The 17,086-nt window shown below is 44.4% G+C and overlaps 1 protein-coding gene across 1 annotated transcript; it reads right to left on the bottom strand.

Moving 5' to 3' along the window:
• Positions 1-3,920: 3,920 nt before the first annotated feature.
• LOC148124639 (uncharacterized) lies at positions 3,921-11,927 on the bottom strand. The gene is made up of 4 exons (XM_087913087.1): positions 11,882-11,927; positions 11,572-11,721; positions 4,428-4,622; positions 3,921-4,285 (listed from the first exon to the last, which is right to left on the bottom strand). Exons 1-4 carry the CDS (start codon positions 11,925-11,927, stop codon positions 3,969-3,971), a joined length of 708 nt encoding a protein of 235 aa, XP_087769213.1. The 3' UTR covers positions 3,921-3,968.
• Positions 11,928-17,086: the final 5,159 nt, after the last annotated feature.

Below are 17,086 nucleotides of genomic sequence, written 5' to 3'. Positions count from 1 at the left end.
AACTAAGAGAATCATGCAGGCTATAAGGCCAGTCATAAGAAATCCTCTCTCTTTTTCTTTTAATATTTGGAACAATCCACTGGAAGTAGCATTGGTGGACAAAACTATTTCCTTTTATCCTGCATATCTTGCCTGTTCTGTGAGGGATCAGTGCCCACCTCCTTCCTCTTGAGGGAGAGAGGAGGAGGGGGGAGGGAGGAGGGAGGAGGGAGGAGGGAGGAGGGAGGAGTGAGAAGGAAGAGGAGGAGGAAGAGGAAGAGGAAGAAGAGGAGGAAGAGGAAGAGGAAGAGGAAGAGGAGGAAGAGGAAGAGGAAGAAGAAGAAGAAGAAGAAGAAGAAGAAGAAGAAGAAGAAGAAGAAGAAGAAGAAGAAGAAGAAGAAGAAGAAGAAGAAGAAGAAGAAGAAGAAGAAGAAGAAGAAATAATAATAACACTCTCTTGCTTTATTTGGAACAATGTGAGGGATCAGTGCCCACCTCCTTCCCTTCCTCTTGAGGGAGAGGGAGAGAGGAGGAGGGGGAGGGAGGAGGGAGGAGGAGGAGGGGAAGGGGAAGGGGAAGAGGAAAAGGAAGAAGAAGAAGAAGAAGAAGAAGAAGAAGAAGAAGAAGAAGAAGAAGAAGAAGAAGAAGAAGAAGAAGAAGAAGAAGAAGAAGAAGAAGAAAATAATAATAATAATAATAATAATAATAATAATAATAATAATAATAATAATAATAATAATACTCTCTTGCTTGACTGGGAACTAGATGACCACAACTACAAGGTCCCTTCCAACTCTGTCATTCTGTTATTATTAAGACATTTCAGGCGCCACATCTGCCCACCTTTTCAATTGTTATTTTTGGAAAATCACAAAAGTGCAACAGCAGCTCCTACTGGCCACTGATTTTGCAAACTCTGTGATATCCCCACCTGGGCTGAGGAAATGTAGCATTTGTGTTCCCATGAGGACTATCATCACCCTTCTCCTCGCACACCAGAAAAAGGACAGGAAATAAATAAGTTGAAAGGGAAGGAAAATGTGCCTTCCTTCTTAATTCTCTTACTGAAGATGTCACCCATCTTCCCTTGTTGTTTTTAGGACTTTGATTTGAAGAAAGACATCTTATGTGCAGATTATGTATAAATTTGGAGCATTGTGCTTCTCTGAGCTTTTCCTTCTCAACTTTATTGATGAGCTTGAGGTTGAGGTAAAGGAGATACCTGTTCACCAGGTGAGTTTCATGTTGTCAGTGGCCGAGTTACTTCTCTTGGTTAAGAACATCTAGCAGGTGTTCGGTAAGGGTCAACGTCGAATGTAGGAGAATTGCACAAAAGGGAGCAAATCTTTAACAAAGGTTCCTCCCAACATCCTGGAAATGCTTATATGTAAATGTAATTTTGAAACTCTATAAATGTGCATAATATGTCGGAGTTTCCTTGACCCCCAGAGTAACCTGAAGCCCAGGAAACATCTGTAAGCTCTAATTGAGGAATATAAGAGAAATAGAAAGAAAAAGACATAAAGAACAGCTGGATTTTCCAGCATTCCTCATCCCTCTTCATGGGGATTCTTTGCAGGGGGAAATGAACCCGCAGGAGTTCCTCTCCTGCCTTTTTGGCTCGGAGTTTCCACAGTCACCAGTCAAAGTACGTTGCTTCTTGTTTCAGGCTGAAGAGGCAGAGAGGAGGTTTTTGTCACACTTCCCCATAAGAATTAACCACTGTGCAACGCAGTAACACCACTGTTCCAGCTACCACAGTAATAATCTGCCTCGTCTCCAGCCTCCGCATTGGTGATGGTCAAAGTTCCTGTAGTCCCAGATCTGGTGGCAGTGAACCGATTCGGGATCCCTTCTCCCCTGCTACTGCAGCCATCACAGTGGACAAAACGAGGGGCTTCTCCTTCTTTCTGTCGATTCCAATGAATGGTGTTAGTACTCTGTGTTTGGCAGGAGATCGAAACGGTTCCACCTGGAGACACAGAGCTGGAGGGAGGCTGAATCCAAGCAGACTGACCATTAATGCCTTTAAATGAAAGAGGGAGGGAGGGAGGGAGAGAAAGAGTGGGGTCAGAAAAAGAAAGAAATCCAGTTAAACTGATGCATCTTCGTTCACTCTGAGCCATTTCCAAATTCTTCTGAGAATCACAGCCAAATCCTTTGTTGGCCCAGGAAAACTCTACCTGTGCAGTAAGTGAGGAATGCAAGGAAGATCCCAGCCCAACCCATGGTCCCCTTTGGCAAGGAATATCCTTCTAGGGAAGACAATTGTAACCTTCTTCAGATCTTCTCCTTTCTTTAAATGCCTCTGCTTGGCCAATTCATGCAAATGAGATCTGCACCGATTGGTCCCGCTAGAATATTTTATACTCCCAAAGTGTTCTGAGATCTTCTAGTTTAGCCAATGGCCAGAGGACAGATTTGCATAGAGATTTGAAAATTGGGGAGACTTCAAAACTCCCAATTAAACCTAACTTCATTATTGGGCACCAGGGAACCTTCAATTTCTTCAAACATCCTACTTTTTACGTGAATGTGACATGGAAATGTATATATATAAATGTAATTATGAAACTCTATTGATCTGCATAACATGTAACGTGCCATTACTATAGCATCTGGAGCCTAATACATATATTTGTTGAGAAAGCAAGAACTAAAATCCAAGAAGCCATCATGCAAAATGCACCAAATAACTAATGATGATTTGGATGAGAAGGCACACTCTGGAATGACCAATATCTATGATGATTGTTTCTCCAAATGATAGCACAGCGCTATGTGAAGGACAGGTTTCTGGAATCTCATTCTATCTACACAAACATAGATTCATATCAAGCATCCCTAAGTTATGAAGGAAGAACAGGGAAAGTTTGAAAGCATAAAGACAGCAAAGAGCGGGACTTTCTCGATGAAGGACAACTTCATGCGATAGACGTAGCCATGTCTTAAATCAACCCAAATTGGATGTTTCTTGGTTTTGATTGATTGAATGAATGAATGAATTCTTTATTGGCCGTGTGATCAGAAACAGAAGGAATTTGTCTCGGTGCATGTGGCCTCATTGTACATAAAAAGAAAAGCTACATTCATCAAGACTCATCAGGTACAACACTTAATGATAGTCATAGGGTACAAATAAGCAATCAAGTCATATTGGGAGACAATCAGGATACAAGCAGCAAAGTTACAATCATACGGCCACAAGTGGGAGGGGTGGGTGATAGGAGGGATGAGAAGATTAATAATAATAGTAGCGCTGACTCAGTAAATAGTTGGACAGTGTTGAGGGAATTATTTGTTTAGGAAAATGATGGCTTTCAGGGGAAAAACTGTCCTTGTGTCTAGTTGATCTGGTGTGCAGGGCTCTATAGTGTCCTTTTGAGGGTAGAAGTTGAAACAGTTTATGTCCAGCATGTGCGGGGTCTGTAGATATTTTCACAGCCCTCTTTTTGACGTGTGCAGTATACAGGTCCTCGATTGAAGGCAGGTGGGTAGCCATTGTTTTTTCTGCTGTCCTAATTATCCTCTGGAGTCTGTGTCTGTCCTGTTGGGTTGCAGAACCAAACCGGACAGTTATAGAGGTGCAGATGACAGACTCCATAGTTCCTCTGTAGAAGACAAACCACACTGTAGAAGGACAAAAATCAATGTAAGGTTTGGGCCATAAGGCCATTTCTCTAAAATGCAGTAACAGCACCATTCGAATGCCAGGAGTTTCCTTGACTCCCAGAGTAACCTGAAGCCCAGAAAACATCTGTAAGCTCTAACTGAGGGATGTAAGAAAAATAGAAAGAAAAAGGCATAAAGAACAGCTGGATTTTCTAAACGAAGATCACCTGGATAGGATGGCTCCTGTCGTATATCAACCCCGAAGTCCACATTGCTTTCTTCCTGTCAAATTTCACTTATGCACACCGGGCGATTTAACAAAAGGAGAAACTGAAATGAACCCAAGAGAAGGTTTTTGTCTCACTTCCCCACCTGAATCAATCACTGTGGAACTGATTATCCGTCCAGACGCAACAATAATAGGTGGCTTCGTCTTCAAGAAGAGCCCCAGTGATAGTCAAGGACATCACATTCCCTGATCTGGACCCAGAGAAACGGGCTGGGACCCCCGACGGTCTGGTACTGGTTGTATAGATCAGAGTTCGAGGTTGATTCCCAGGTATTTGCTGGGACCACAAAGGGTAGTTGCCATCCCCAAGATTTCCACCATCGTGTCGACAAGATATGGTGACTGTGCCTCCAGGAGCTACAGATTCTGTGTCCTTCAGGTTCTGCAGTTGTTGAAGGCTTGGGCCTGAAAGAGAGCAAGATGTGGCTTGTTCAATGGAGGGTCAAGAGGAGCATCACAAATGGAAAACTCAACTATCGAGCAAGGAAAGTTTTCTAAGTTTAGTTCTAGAAGGAATTGTGCCTCCTTCTAAATGGATTTTTCTTACCAACAGAGATCAGGATGATGGAGAGAAGAAATGCCCGGGACATGGTGGGAGAACTGAATAGACCAGCCCTTTCTCTAAAGCGAATGGATTTCCTCTTTTCCTCCCCTCCACCTCTCTTAAATCCCCAAAGGACAAGAAACGACACCCTCATGCAAATGTCTTGCTCTTCAACTACCCACCCAGCCGTCTGGGCGTCTGAGTAGAGAAGGGATGAGCAACTGCTATGATGTGTCTGGTCTCAAACTATTATTTTCCTGCAGAGTTCATTGTTTAATAGACTGAAGATTAGGTGGGGTTCCTTCTAAGAACCTGTTTTGATCTTCCTGAGTTTACAAAGCCATATTGCAGAAAAGATATTTGCCTTTGGACAAAGGTGGGATGGGTTGGTGGGATGTATCCCACTTTCATTGATTAATTGGCATGGATGTAGGAGAGGAAATGTCAATTCGGGACCAGCAGTCTAGGGGAAAAGAGGAGGTATTGGTGGCCTGTTCCTTGAGATTGCTGTTAATGTCAGAACATCAGGCTAGGTGACATCTTCAGAGGAATGTTGGTTGAGGGGCCTTAATTCAGTTCTTCATGATGCTTCTATTGATCTCGTGTGGTCAATGGGTCATGTGACCGGCTGATCATTGCACGTGATCTCTCATGCCATGTGACCTTTTGTGGGACTGATTGGTCGTCGTGTGAGATGGTCACCAAATGAAGAGATGGTCGGTGCCATCGTTGGTTGCTCACTTCTGCAGTTACAGAGTTGGAATGGGATCTTGTAGGTCATCTAGTCCAACCTCCTGCCCACTTGATTGATATGGTTCCTTATGGGTTTGTAGCCTGGTTCCAAATCGATGTGTTGGTTGGTGGATCCGTTGGTTGAATTCCAGGCTTCGGTGAATTTACATTCGTGGTGTGTGACGGCACATGAATTCAACACGTGGTGGCACGTCTGTCTATCATTTCTGAAAAGAGGAGGGTCAAACTCCATTTGGGTATTTTCACTGGGGCAGTTCATAATTAATCCACATATTTATTTTTCTTAATTTTTGGAACGTACCCTTGGAAGTAGAATGGTTGGACCTAACCGTTTCCTTTTATTGTGCACTATTCACTTATTCTCTGAATGATCAGATCTTCTTACCCTCAAGAAGAAGATGCGACATTTCAGGAGCCACATCTGGACATGCTCTTGCTTAGCTCGGTTTTTGCACAAACACAGAAGGGCAGCAGCACCCCCTGCTGACTACCGATTTTGCAACATCTGCATTCTCCCCACCTAGGGGGAAGAAAGGCAGCATTTCTCATTCCGTTGAAGACCATCCTCCTCCTTCTCCTTAAATATTAGAGGAAGAGAAGTTCAACAAAAAAGGGATGTGTTGGAAGAAAACAAGAATTGTGCCAGGGTTCCGAAAAACACCCCCGGTGAAGCCATCTTTTACTTCCATTTGGACATAGGGGCTGAGGCAGGTCATAAGAAAGCGTCATTTTCTTTTCCTTTCTTTTTAATATTGGGAGGAAGCCCCCGGAAGCAGCGTTGGTGGACCTAACCGTTTCCTTTCCTCCTGCATATTTCACGTCTCCCGTGAGGGATCGGTGCCTTCCTCCACCCTTTACTGTAGAGGAAGCCAGGAGACATTCCAGGAGCCACATCTGACCAGGCTTCTGCCGAAGTTCTGCTTTGGAGAGCGACGGAAGGGCATCGGCAGCCCCTCCTGGCCGCTGAGGGGGCAACATCTGTGTCATCACCATCTGGGCTGAAGAAATGCAGCGTTTCCTCTCCTTTGAAGACCATCGTCTTCCTCCTGTTCAAATATCAGGCAAGGAAGAGAGAAAAGAGAAGGGGAAGACGAATGAAAACGTCCCTTCTTTCCTAATTCTTTTACGGAACATTTCCCAAAGCCTCCCTTGTTTTTTACACTTTGAGGTGAAGAAGGACATTTTAGGCAGGGATTTCGTATAAGTTTGTGGTTTATCTCCTTTTCCATTTCCACCTTAATGGTGGGCCTGAGATGGAGGTAAAGGAGGTTCATCAGAAAAGGTTCATGTTTTCATAAAATGATTTAAATCTCCCGGTAGGAACATTTAATAGGCGGTAAGTATAATTCGTCATCTAATCTAGAAGAAACACACGTTAGTATGAATATCCTTTACAATCTCTTCATCTTAACGTCCTTTCGCCTTGGCACAAAAATGCCCCAGCTACCATGTTTTCGCTAGTTTCTCCATACAGCCCCTTTTATCCCATCTCCCATGTAGTATTGAAGCCCCAGCAGATGATCTCTAGTTACTTCAACGTCACGTCTTCTCCTTTCACAATGAGGTCTTATAGCACAGGGGGGACTGAGGCCGAGGATCTCTGGGCTTCCCTTGCACCCTTCTCCTCCGCACTCCCTTGCCCATCATCCCCTTCCTGGGCACTGAGAGATTCTTTGCAGAAGACGATGAACTTGCAGGAATTTCTCTCCTGCATCATCAGCTCAAGTGTCCCCAGTCATAGATCAAGGGATGTTGCATGTGGTTTCACTCTCGAGAGGAAGAATGAAGGTTTTTGTCACACTTCCCCATAAGAATTCACCACCGTGCAACTGGTTGCCTGCACTGTTCCAGCTAGCACAGAAATAATCTGCCTCATCTTCAGCTTGTGCATTGGTGATGGCCAAGGATCCCGTAGTCCCAGACTGGGTGGCAGTGAACCGATCTGGGATCCCTTCTCCCCTGCTGCAGCCATCACAGTGGACAAAACGAGGGGCTTCTCCTTCTTTCTGTTGATGCCAGCTAATCCAATTAGTACTCTGTGTGTTGCAGGAGATTGTAATGGTTTCACCCGGGGACACGGAACTGGAAGGAGGCTGAATCCAACTGGACTGGCCATTGAGGCCTTAAATTAATGGTGGGAGGTAGGGAGGGAAAGAGTGAGGGGAGAAAAAGAAAGAAATAGAGTTAAACTGATGCACCTTCGTTTTCTCTGAGCCATTTCCAAGGAAACCTTTTCCTGTGAGAATCACAGCCAAATTCTCTCTTCGTTCCAGAAAACTTTACCTGTACAATAAGTGAGGAGCGCAAGGAAGACCACAGCCCAACCCATGGTCAACTCTGGCAAGGAATATCCTTCTAGGGAAGAAAATTATAACCTTCTTCAGATCTTCTCCTTTCCTTTCCTTAAATTCCCTCCTTTATCTTTCCATGCAAATGCGATCTACCCTCATTGGTTCTAGTAGTATATTTCATTCCCCAAGAGCATTAGGAGGTTTTCTAGTTTAGCCAATGAGCAGAGGAAACATTTGCATAGAGGAGAGTTGGAACCAGGACCAATTATAAGGTTTCAATTAAAAATCAAACTCTGATGCTTGAGAGAATTTTCTGAATTTCTTCAAACACCCCATACATGAAATTGACATGGAAATGACAAATGATATTGTCAGACTCTAGTTAATGCCAACAACATGTACAACCTAATTTACAATTACAATAAAACCAAGAGAATAATAACATTTTTCAAAAATGTAAAAATAGGTAAAACCTCCAGTTTCGGGGGAACGAAGAGAATCATACAGGCTATAAGGGCAGTTATAAGAAATCCTCTTTTTCTTTTAATATTTGGAACAATCCACTGGAAGTAGCATTGGTGGACGAAACTATTTCCTTTTATCCTGCATATCTTGCCTGTTCTGTGAGGGATCAGTGCCCACCTCCTTGGAGAAGGAGGAGAAGGAGAAGGAGAAGGAGAAGGAGAAGGGGAAGGGGAAGGGGATGAGGAGAAGGAGAAGGAGAAGGAGAAGGAGAAGGAGAAGGAGAAGGAATAATAATAATAATAACACTCTCTTGCTTGACTGGGAACTAGATGACCACAACTACAAGGTCCCTTCCAACTCTGTTATTCTGTTATTATTAAGACATTTCAGGCACCACATCTGGCCACCTTTTCAATTGTTATTTTTGGAAAATCACAAAAGTGCAACAGCAGCTCCTACTGGCCACTGATTTTGCAACCTCTGTGATATCCCCATCTGGGCTGAAGAAAAGTAGCATTTGTGTTCCCATGAGGACTATCATCACCCTTCTCCTCACACACCAGAAAAAGGACAGGAAATAAATAAGTTGAAAGGGAAGGAAAATGTGCCTTCCTTCTTAATTCTCTTACTGAAGATGTCACCCATCTTCCCTTGTTGTTTTTAGTAGTTTGATTTGAAGAAAGACATCTTATATGCAGATTATGTATAAGTTTGGAGCATTGTGCTTCTCTGAGCTTTTCCTTCTGAACTTTATTGATGAGGTTGAGGTTGAGGTAAAGGAGATACCTGTTCACCAGGTGAGTTTCATGTTGTCAATGGCCGAGTTACTTCTCTTGGTTAAGAACATCTAGCAGGTGTTCGGTAAGGGTCAACGTCGAATGTAGGAGAATTGCACACAAGGGAGCAAATCTTTAACAAGGGTTCATCCCAAAATCCTACACATTGGTACAAAGTTACCTCAATGACCACTTTTTAACCTGTGTCCAAATACAGTCCATCGTATCCCATCTCCAAACAAGTGTTGAAGCACCTGCAAATCATCTCCAGCTACCATTTTTTAGCGTGTTTCTCCATACAGCCCCTTTTATCCCATCTCCCATGTAGTATTGAAGCCCCAGCAGATGATCTCTAGTTACTTCAACGTCACGTCTTCTCCTTTCACAATGAGGACTTATAGCACAGGTGGGACTGAGGCCAAGGATCTCTGGGCTTCCCTACACCCTTCTCCTCCGCACTCCCTTGCCCATCATCCCCCTTGCTGGGCACTCAGAGACTTCTCTAAAGAAGGTGATGAACTTGCAAGAATTTCTCTCCTGCATCATCAGCTCAAGTGTCCCCAGTCATAGATCAAGGGATGTTGCATGTGGTTTCAGTCTCGAGAGGAAGAATGAAGGTTTTTGTCAAACTTCCTCATAAGAATTCACCACTGTGCAACAGAAAATCATCATCATCATCATTCCAGGTAGCACAGTAATAATCTGCCTCATCTTCAGCCTCCGCATTGGTGATGGTCAAATATCCTGTACTCCCAGATCTGGAGGCAGTGAACCGATCTGGGATCCCTTCTCCCCTGTAACCACAGCCATCACAGTGGACATAACGAGGGGCTTCCCCTTCTTTCTGTTGATGCCAGCCAATGGGGTCGTAACTCTGAGTTGTTGTGCAGGGGATCGAACGGTTCCACCCAGGTACACAGAACTGGAAGGAGGCTGAGTCCAACTGGACTGGCCATTGATGCCTTAAATTAATGGTGGGAGGGAGGGAGGGAAAGAGTGAGGGGAAAAAAAGAAAGAAATACTGTTAAACGGATGCACCTTCGTTTGCTCTGAGCCATTTCCAAGAAAACCTTTTCCCATGAGAATCACAGCCAAATCCTCTCTTGGCCCCGAAAACTCTACCTGTGCAATAAGTGAGGAGCGCAAGGAAGACCACAGCCCAACGCATGGTGAACTCTGGCAAGGAATATCCTTCTCTAGAGGAAAATTATAACCTTCTTCAGATCTTCTCCTTTCCTTTCCTTTCCTTTAAATCCCCTGCTTTCTCCTCTCATGCAAATGAGAACTGGCCTGATTGGTTCTACCAGAAAACTTGCTTCCCCAAAGCACCTTGAGGTCTTCTGCTTTAGCCAATCAGCAGAGAAAAGCTCTGCATATATAGGACCTTTGGAAACCGGGATGGATTAAAGGTCTCAAATAAATATGAAAATGTGCTGCTTGGAGAACAGGAAAACTTGTCAATTTCTTCAAACACGCTTCCTTATAGGTGAAATTGACAGGGAAACGGTACATAAAATTGCGCAACTCCACTTAGTAGTGTGTAAAACCTAGGGAAAAAGAGGAGCCCCTCACTCCATTTGGACATAGGGGCTGAGGCAGCTCATAAGAAAGCGTCGTTTTCTTTTCTTTTTAATATTGGGAGGAAGCCCCCGGAAGCAGCGTTGGTGGACCTAACCGTTTCCTTTCCTCCTGGATATTTCACGTCTCCCGTGAGGGATCAGTGCCTTCCTCCACCCTTTACTGTAGAGGAAGCCAGGAGACATTCCAGGAGCCACATCTGACCAGGCTTCTGCCGAAGTTCTGCTTTGGAGAGCGACGGAAGGGCATCGGCAGCCCCTCCTGGCCGCTGAGGGGGCAACATCTGTGTCATCACCATCTGGGCTGAAGAAATGCAGCGTTTCCTCTCCTTTGAAGACCATCGTCTTCCTCCTGTTCAAATATCAGGAAAGGAAGAGAGAAAAGAGAAGGGGAAGACGAATGAAAATGTCCCTTCTTTCCTAATTCTTTTACGGAACATTTCCCAAAGCCTCCCTCGTTTTTTACACTTTGAGGTGAAGAAGGACATTTCAGGCAGGGATTTCGTATAAGTTTGTGGTTTATCTCCTTTTCCATTTCCACTTTAATGGTGGGCCTGAGATGGAGGTAAAGGAGGTTCATCAGAAAAGATTCCTGTTGTCATAAAATGATTTATTTCTCCCGGTAGGAACATTTAATAGGGGTTAATTATAATTCATCATCTAATCTAGAAGAAACACACGTTAGTGTGAATATCCTTTACAATCTCTTCATTTTAATGTCCTTTCGCCTTGGCACAAAAATGCCCCAGCTACCATGTTTTCGCTTGTTTCTCCATACAGCCCCTTTTATCCCATCTCCCATGTAGTATTGAAGCCCCAGCAGATGATCTCTAGTTACTTCAACGTCACGTCTTCTCCTTTCACAATGAGGACTTACAGCACAGGGGGGACTGAGGCCAAGGATCTCTGGGCTTCCCTACTTCCTTCTCCTCCGCACTCCCTTGCCCATCATCCCCCTTGCTGGGCACTCAGAGACTTCTCTAAAGAAGGTGATGAACTTGCAAGAGTTTCTCTCCTGTATCATCGGCTCAAACGTCCCCAGTCATAGATCAAGGGATGTTGCATGTGGTTTCACCCTCGAGAGGAAGAACGAAGGTTTTTGTCACACTTCCCCATAAGAATTAACCACTGTGCAACGCAGTAGCACCACTGTTCCAGCTACCACAGTAATAATCTGCCTCATCTTCAGCTTGTGCATTGGTGATGGCCAATGTTCCTCTAGTCCCAGATCCAGTGGCAGTGAACCGATCTGGGATCCCTTCTCCCCTGCTGCTTCAGCCATCACAGTGGACAAAACGAGGAGCTTCTCCTTCTTTCTGTTGATACCAGTTAATCCAATAAGTACTCTGAGTTGTTGTGCAGTTGAGGGAAACGGTTCCACCCGGGGACACGGAACTGGAAGGAGGCTGAGTCCAACTGGACTGGCCATTGAGGCCTTAAATTAATGGTGGGAGGTAGGGAGGGAAAGAGTGAGGGGAGAAATTGAAAGAAATACTGTTAAACGGATGCATCTTCGTTTGCTCTGAGCCATTTCCAAGAAAACCCTTTCCTATGAGAATCACAGCCAAATTATTTCTTGGCCCAGAAAACTCTACCTGTGCAATAAGTGAGGAGCGCAAGGCAGACCACAGCCCAACGCATGGTGAACTCTGGCAAGCAATATCCTTCTCTAGAGGAAAATTATAACCTTCTTCAGATCTTCTCCTTTCCTTCCCTTTAAATCCCCTGCTTTCTCCTTTCATGCAAATGAGAACTGGCCTGATTGGTTCTAGTAGAAAACTTGCTTCCCCAAAAGCACCTTGAGGTCTTCTGCTTTAGCCGATGACCAAAGGAAACCTTTGCATATTGGAGATTTGGAAAGCCGGATGAATTCAAAGGTCTCAATTAAAAATGAATCTGTGCTACTTGAGGAACTGGGATATTTCTAAAAAGAAACTGCCTCATATGCGAATTTGTCAGAGAAATGAGCCATGTCATTATGTAACTCAACCTCAAAAGGAGAAGAACCATAGTCCATTTGGATACTTAGGCTAACCGGGTCATAAGCTATTCTCACTGTCAGCCTGAGAAGCCATTTTTCCGAGGCTGCCACATGCAGAGCCTTCAAATTTTTTTTTTGTGGAGGGGGGATTTCCTAGCGAGGTAGAAGATGAGACACAACACCATTTTTTTCTCAGAGACTCAAGGACATGTTGCCCTGCACCTGGAGGGGAGTGGCTGGAGGGATGTCTCCAGTTGGGATGAGGATTTGATTGGGCCAGGATGTGACGGACTGGTGGGTGGAGGGGATGGAGCCCTGATTTCTCTCTTGGGAAGGGAAAACCCGTAACTCTCAGGTTTGGGTTTCCCCAGATGTGCCAATGTCACAACTCCCATAAAATGGAACTTTGAGGAACTGATTGTCTTGGAGTTTCTTGCTTTGGAGTTGGTTCGTTGGAACGCTGACACTTATATTCTTTTATTCCCCTTTTTTTTCTTTCTGGAACAGGTCACTTGAAGAATAGTTGTCGAACCAAACTATTTCCTTTTATTTTTAACCTCTTATGTGGAGGATTAGCGCCTTCCACTCTCCCTTACCATGGAGGGACAGACTAGACTTTGCAGGAGCCACATCTGACTGTCCTTTGGTTTAAGTTGCTTTTTGGAGACCCATGAAAGAGTGGAAGCAACCCCAATTGGCCACAGATATTGCAGCACCTGTGTTTTCCCCACCTGGGCTGAAGAAATGCAGCTTTCACCATTCTTGGAGAACCATCATCTTCCTCTCCCTTACATTCCAGAAGAAAGACAGGGAAAAATATGTTGAAAGAGAAAAGAATGGAAGAAAAAGTCCCTTCTTTCGTAATTCTCTCACAAAAGATGTCACAGAGCCTCCTTTGTTGTTTTTAACCCTTTGGTTTGTAAAAAGACATTTTCTTTTCAGTCCCTTTTCTCCTACATCCAATCTAGGGTTAAAGCACTTGCAAATCATCTTCAGCTTCTCCAATTCTACGTCTTCTCCTTTCAAAATTTGCACTAATACCCCAGGAGGCTGAGACCATGGATCTGTGGCTTCCCCGTGCCCTTCTCAGACGCAGGAAAACAGACCCAGGAAACTGTAGACCAATCAGCCTAACATGGGAAGATACTGGAAAAGATAATAATAATAAAAAAAAACAGATCTGCCAATATCTAGAAACAAGTAAAGTAGTAACTAGGAGTCAGCAGGGGTTTGTTAAGAACAGATCATTCCCACACGGGTCCTCAGCTCATGTGTCCCCAGTCATAGATCAAGGGATGTTGCATGTGGTTTTAGTCTCGAGAGGAAGAATGAAGGTTTTTGTCACACTTCCCCATAAGGATTCACCAGTGTGCAACTGGTTGCCTGCACTGTTCAAGCTACCACAGTAATAATCTGCCTCGTCTTCAGCCTCCGCATTGGTGATGGCCAAAGATCCCGTAGTCCCTGACTGGGTGGCAGTGAACCGATCTGGGATCCCTTCCCCCCTGCCGTATCCACTACACTGGATATAGCGAGGTGCTTCTCCTGGTTTCTGTTGATACCAGCCGATGCAGTAGGAACTCTGAGTTGTTGTGCAGGGGAGCGTAACGGTTCCACCCGGGGACACAGAGCTGGAGGGAGGCTGAGTCCAAGTGGACTCACCATCAATGCCTTTCGGGAAATGGGGCGGGGGGAGAAAGAATGGGGAGAGAAAAAGAAAGGAACACCATGAATGTAATGCACCTTCCTTTGCTCCTCGTCATTTACCAGGGACCCGGTTCTTACGAGAATCACAGGCAGATTCTCTCTTGGCCAATTGCTTTACCTGTGCAGTAAGTGAGGACTGCCAAGAAAATCAGAGCCCAGCCCATGGTCAACTTTGGCAAGGATGACCCTTCCAAGGAGAAAAATAACAACCTTCTCCAGACCTTCTCCGTCCCTTTCCTCTGATATCCTCCTTAAATGGCCCTTCATGCAAATGAGATCTGCACCCATTGGTTCTGCCAGAATATTTTATTACCCCAAAGCCTTACGGTGTCTCCTAGTTTAACCAATGACCATGGGACTCGTTTGCATACAGGAGATTTGGAAAGTTGGAGAGGAGACTTAAAAACTTCCAATCAAATCCTAACCGCCCCGTTGTTCTTGGCGGAACCTTCTTTATTTCTTCTATTTCTTTCCAACATCATAAAGAAGGATATCAGCAAGATTTAACAGAATAATGGAATGCCAAAATGGCCGAGTTGGAAGGGACCTTGGAGGTCTTCTAGTCCAACCCCCTGCTTAGGCCGGAAACGTTCTACCATTGGAGACGAAGGGTTGTCCAATCTCTTCTTGAATATCTCCATTGTGGAAGCACCCTCGACTTCGAGTGGCCAGTCTTTCCGCTGATTAATTGTTCTCACCGATGGGAAAATTCTCCTAAGTTCAGGTTGCTTCTCTCCCGCGTTAGTTTCCATCCGTTGCTCCTTGTCCTGCCTTGGTGTGCTTTGGAATATAAATTGACCTCTTTTCCTTTGTGGCTATTTTAATGAGTTCCTAACAAACATCCCTAAGGTCTAATTGAGGAACGTAAGAGAAATAAAACTACATACATGATGAATAAGTGGATTTTGTGAGTGAAGGTCACTTGAATAGAATACTCCTCTATTCTTCTCTTCAACTAAACGGAACATTTGTCAACATTATGTCAAATGTCACTGAGGCATAAAGGGGTGGAAAAAGTGAACTAAACTGAAATGAAATGAGGAGAAAGTTGTTGTCTCACTTCCCCACCTGAACCAATCGCTGTGGAACTGACTATCCGTCCAGACGCAACAATAATAGGTGGTTTCGTCTTCAAGAAGAGCCCCAGTGATAGTCAAGGACATCACATTCCCTGATCTGGACCCAGAGAAACGTTCTGGAACCCCCGATGGTCTAGTACTGGTTGCATAGATCAAAGCTCAAGGTTTATTCCCAGGTATTTGCTGGGACCACCAAGGTCCATTGCCATCACCAAGGTTCCCACCATCATATCGACAAGATATGGTGACTCTTCCTCCAGAGGCTACAAACTCCGGGTCCTTCAGGCTCTGCAGTTGTTGAAGGCTGGGCCCTGAAAGAAAGCTAGATGTGGCTTGTTCAATGAAGGGTCAAGAGGACCATCAAGAATGACAAACTAAGTTATCTGGCAAGGAGGTTATCTAAGTTTAGTTCTAGAAAGGGTTGTGCCTCTTTTTAAAGGGATTTGTCTTACCAACAGAGATCAGGACATTGGTGGGAAGAAATTCCCAGGACATGGTGGGACAACTCAAAGGGCCAATCCTTTCTCTAAAGCAAATGGATTTCCCCCTTGACTCCTCTCCACATCTCTTAAACCCCCAAAGGACAAGACAGGAACACACACACACACACACACACACACACACACACACCCCTTCAGATGCATATATTTTCCTCTTCAACTACCAACCCAGCCCTCTGATTACTGTCTGTTTAGAGAAGTGATACACAACTGCGAAGATGTGTCTTGTCTATAGCTAATATTTTTGTGCAGTGGGAGGAAAGGAAGGGACAAGAATTAGCACATTAAAACACTGAAGACGGTCTGGGGTTAATTCCAAGAACCTTCTTTGGTCTCCATATTTACCAAAAACATATTTGGATTTGGACAAACATGGAATGTATTAATGGGAATGTATCCTACACTCATTGATTAATTCACATGGTTCAAGAAGAGGAAATCTCCCTTCAAGACCACCAGTCTTGGTGGGGAAAGGAGGTCTGTACTCCACTGGAACCTATGGGCTAAGACAGGCCATTAGTATCCTCATATTCATTTTTCCTAATTTTGGGAACATACCCCTGGAAGCAGAATTGTTGAACAGAACCATTTCCTTTTATCCTGCAGAACTCACCTGTTACGACCAGGATCAGTGTCCTCCTCCCTCCGTTACTCTCGAGAAGGAGGTGAGACATTTCAGGAGCCACATCTGGCCTCGCTTTTGCTTTTTCCATTTTTTGAGAAGGGCAGCAGCAACCCCTACTGGTCACTAAGTTGAGATATCTTGCATTCTCCCCCCACCTGGGCTGGAGAAATGTAGCACTTGCTACCCTTTGAGGGCCGTCTTCTTCCTTCTCCTGAAAGGTCAGAAGGACAGGGAGAAAAAGAGAATGTGTTGGAAGAACGGGGCAAAAAGTGCCTTTTTTATTAATTCTCCACAGCACCTAATCAAGGAGAGAAGCAACTTAGAACTAAGGAGAAATTTCCTGACAGTTAAAACGACCAATCGTTGGGACAACTTGCCTCCAGAAGTTATAAATGCTCCAAGTTTTTAAAAGATGTTGGATAACCATTTGTCTGAAATGGTAGAGGGTTTCCTGCCTAAATAGGGAGTTGGACTAGAAGACCTCCAAGGTCCCTTCCAACTCTGTTATTCTATTTCTGTTCTATTCTATTCTATTCTATTTGTATTCTTCCATTCCATTCCACTCCATTTTCCTTCTTTCCTTCCTCCTCCTCCTCCTCCCTATTCTATTCTGTTCTAATTTCATTCTCTTGAAATGACTTCTTTGCAGATGAAGATGAACCTGAAGCTCGTTCTCTCGTGTCTCTTCAGCTTAAGTGTCCCCAGTCATAGATGAGGGGATGTCGCATGTGGTTTCACTCACAAGAAGAAGAACGAAGGTTTTTGTCACACTTCCCCATAAGGATTTACCACTGTGCATCTGGTTGCCTGCACTGTTCCAGCTAGCACAGTAATAATCTGCCTCGTCTTCAGCCTCCGCATTGGTGATGGCCAAAGTTCCTGTAGTCCCAGATCTGGTGGCAGTGAAC

This window comes from Pseudonaja textilis, chromosome 15 (genome assembly GCF_049901715.1).
Source record: "Pseudonaja textilis isolate UNSWEBS1 chromosome 15, rPseTex1.2, whole genome shotgun sequence".
In the NCBI taxonomy this organism is placed as follows: Eukaryota; Metazoa; Chordata; class Lepidosauria; order Squamata; family Elapidae; genus Pseudonaja; species Pseudonaja textilis.
Note: the sequence above shows the minus strand (reverse complement) of the source record. Positions and strands in the feature narration are given on the sequence as shown.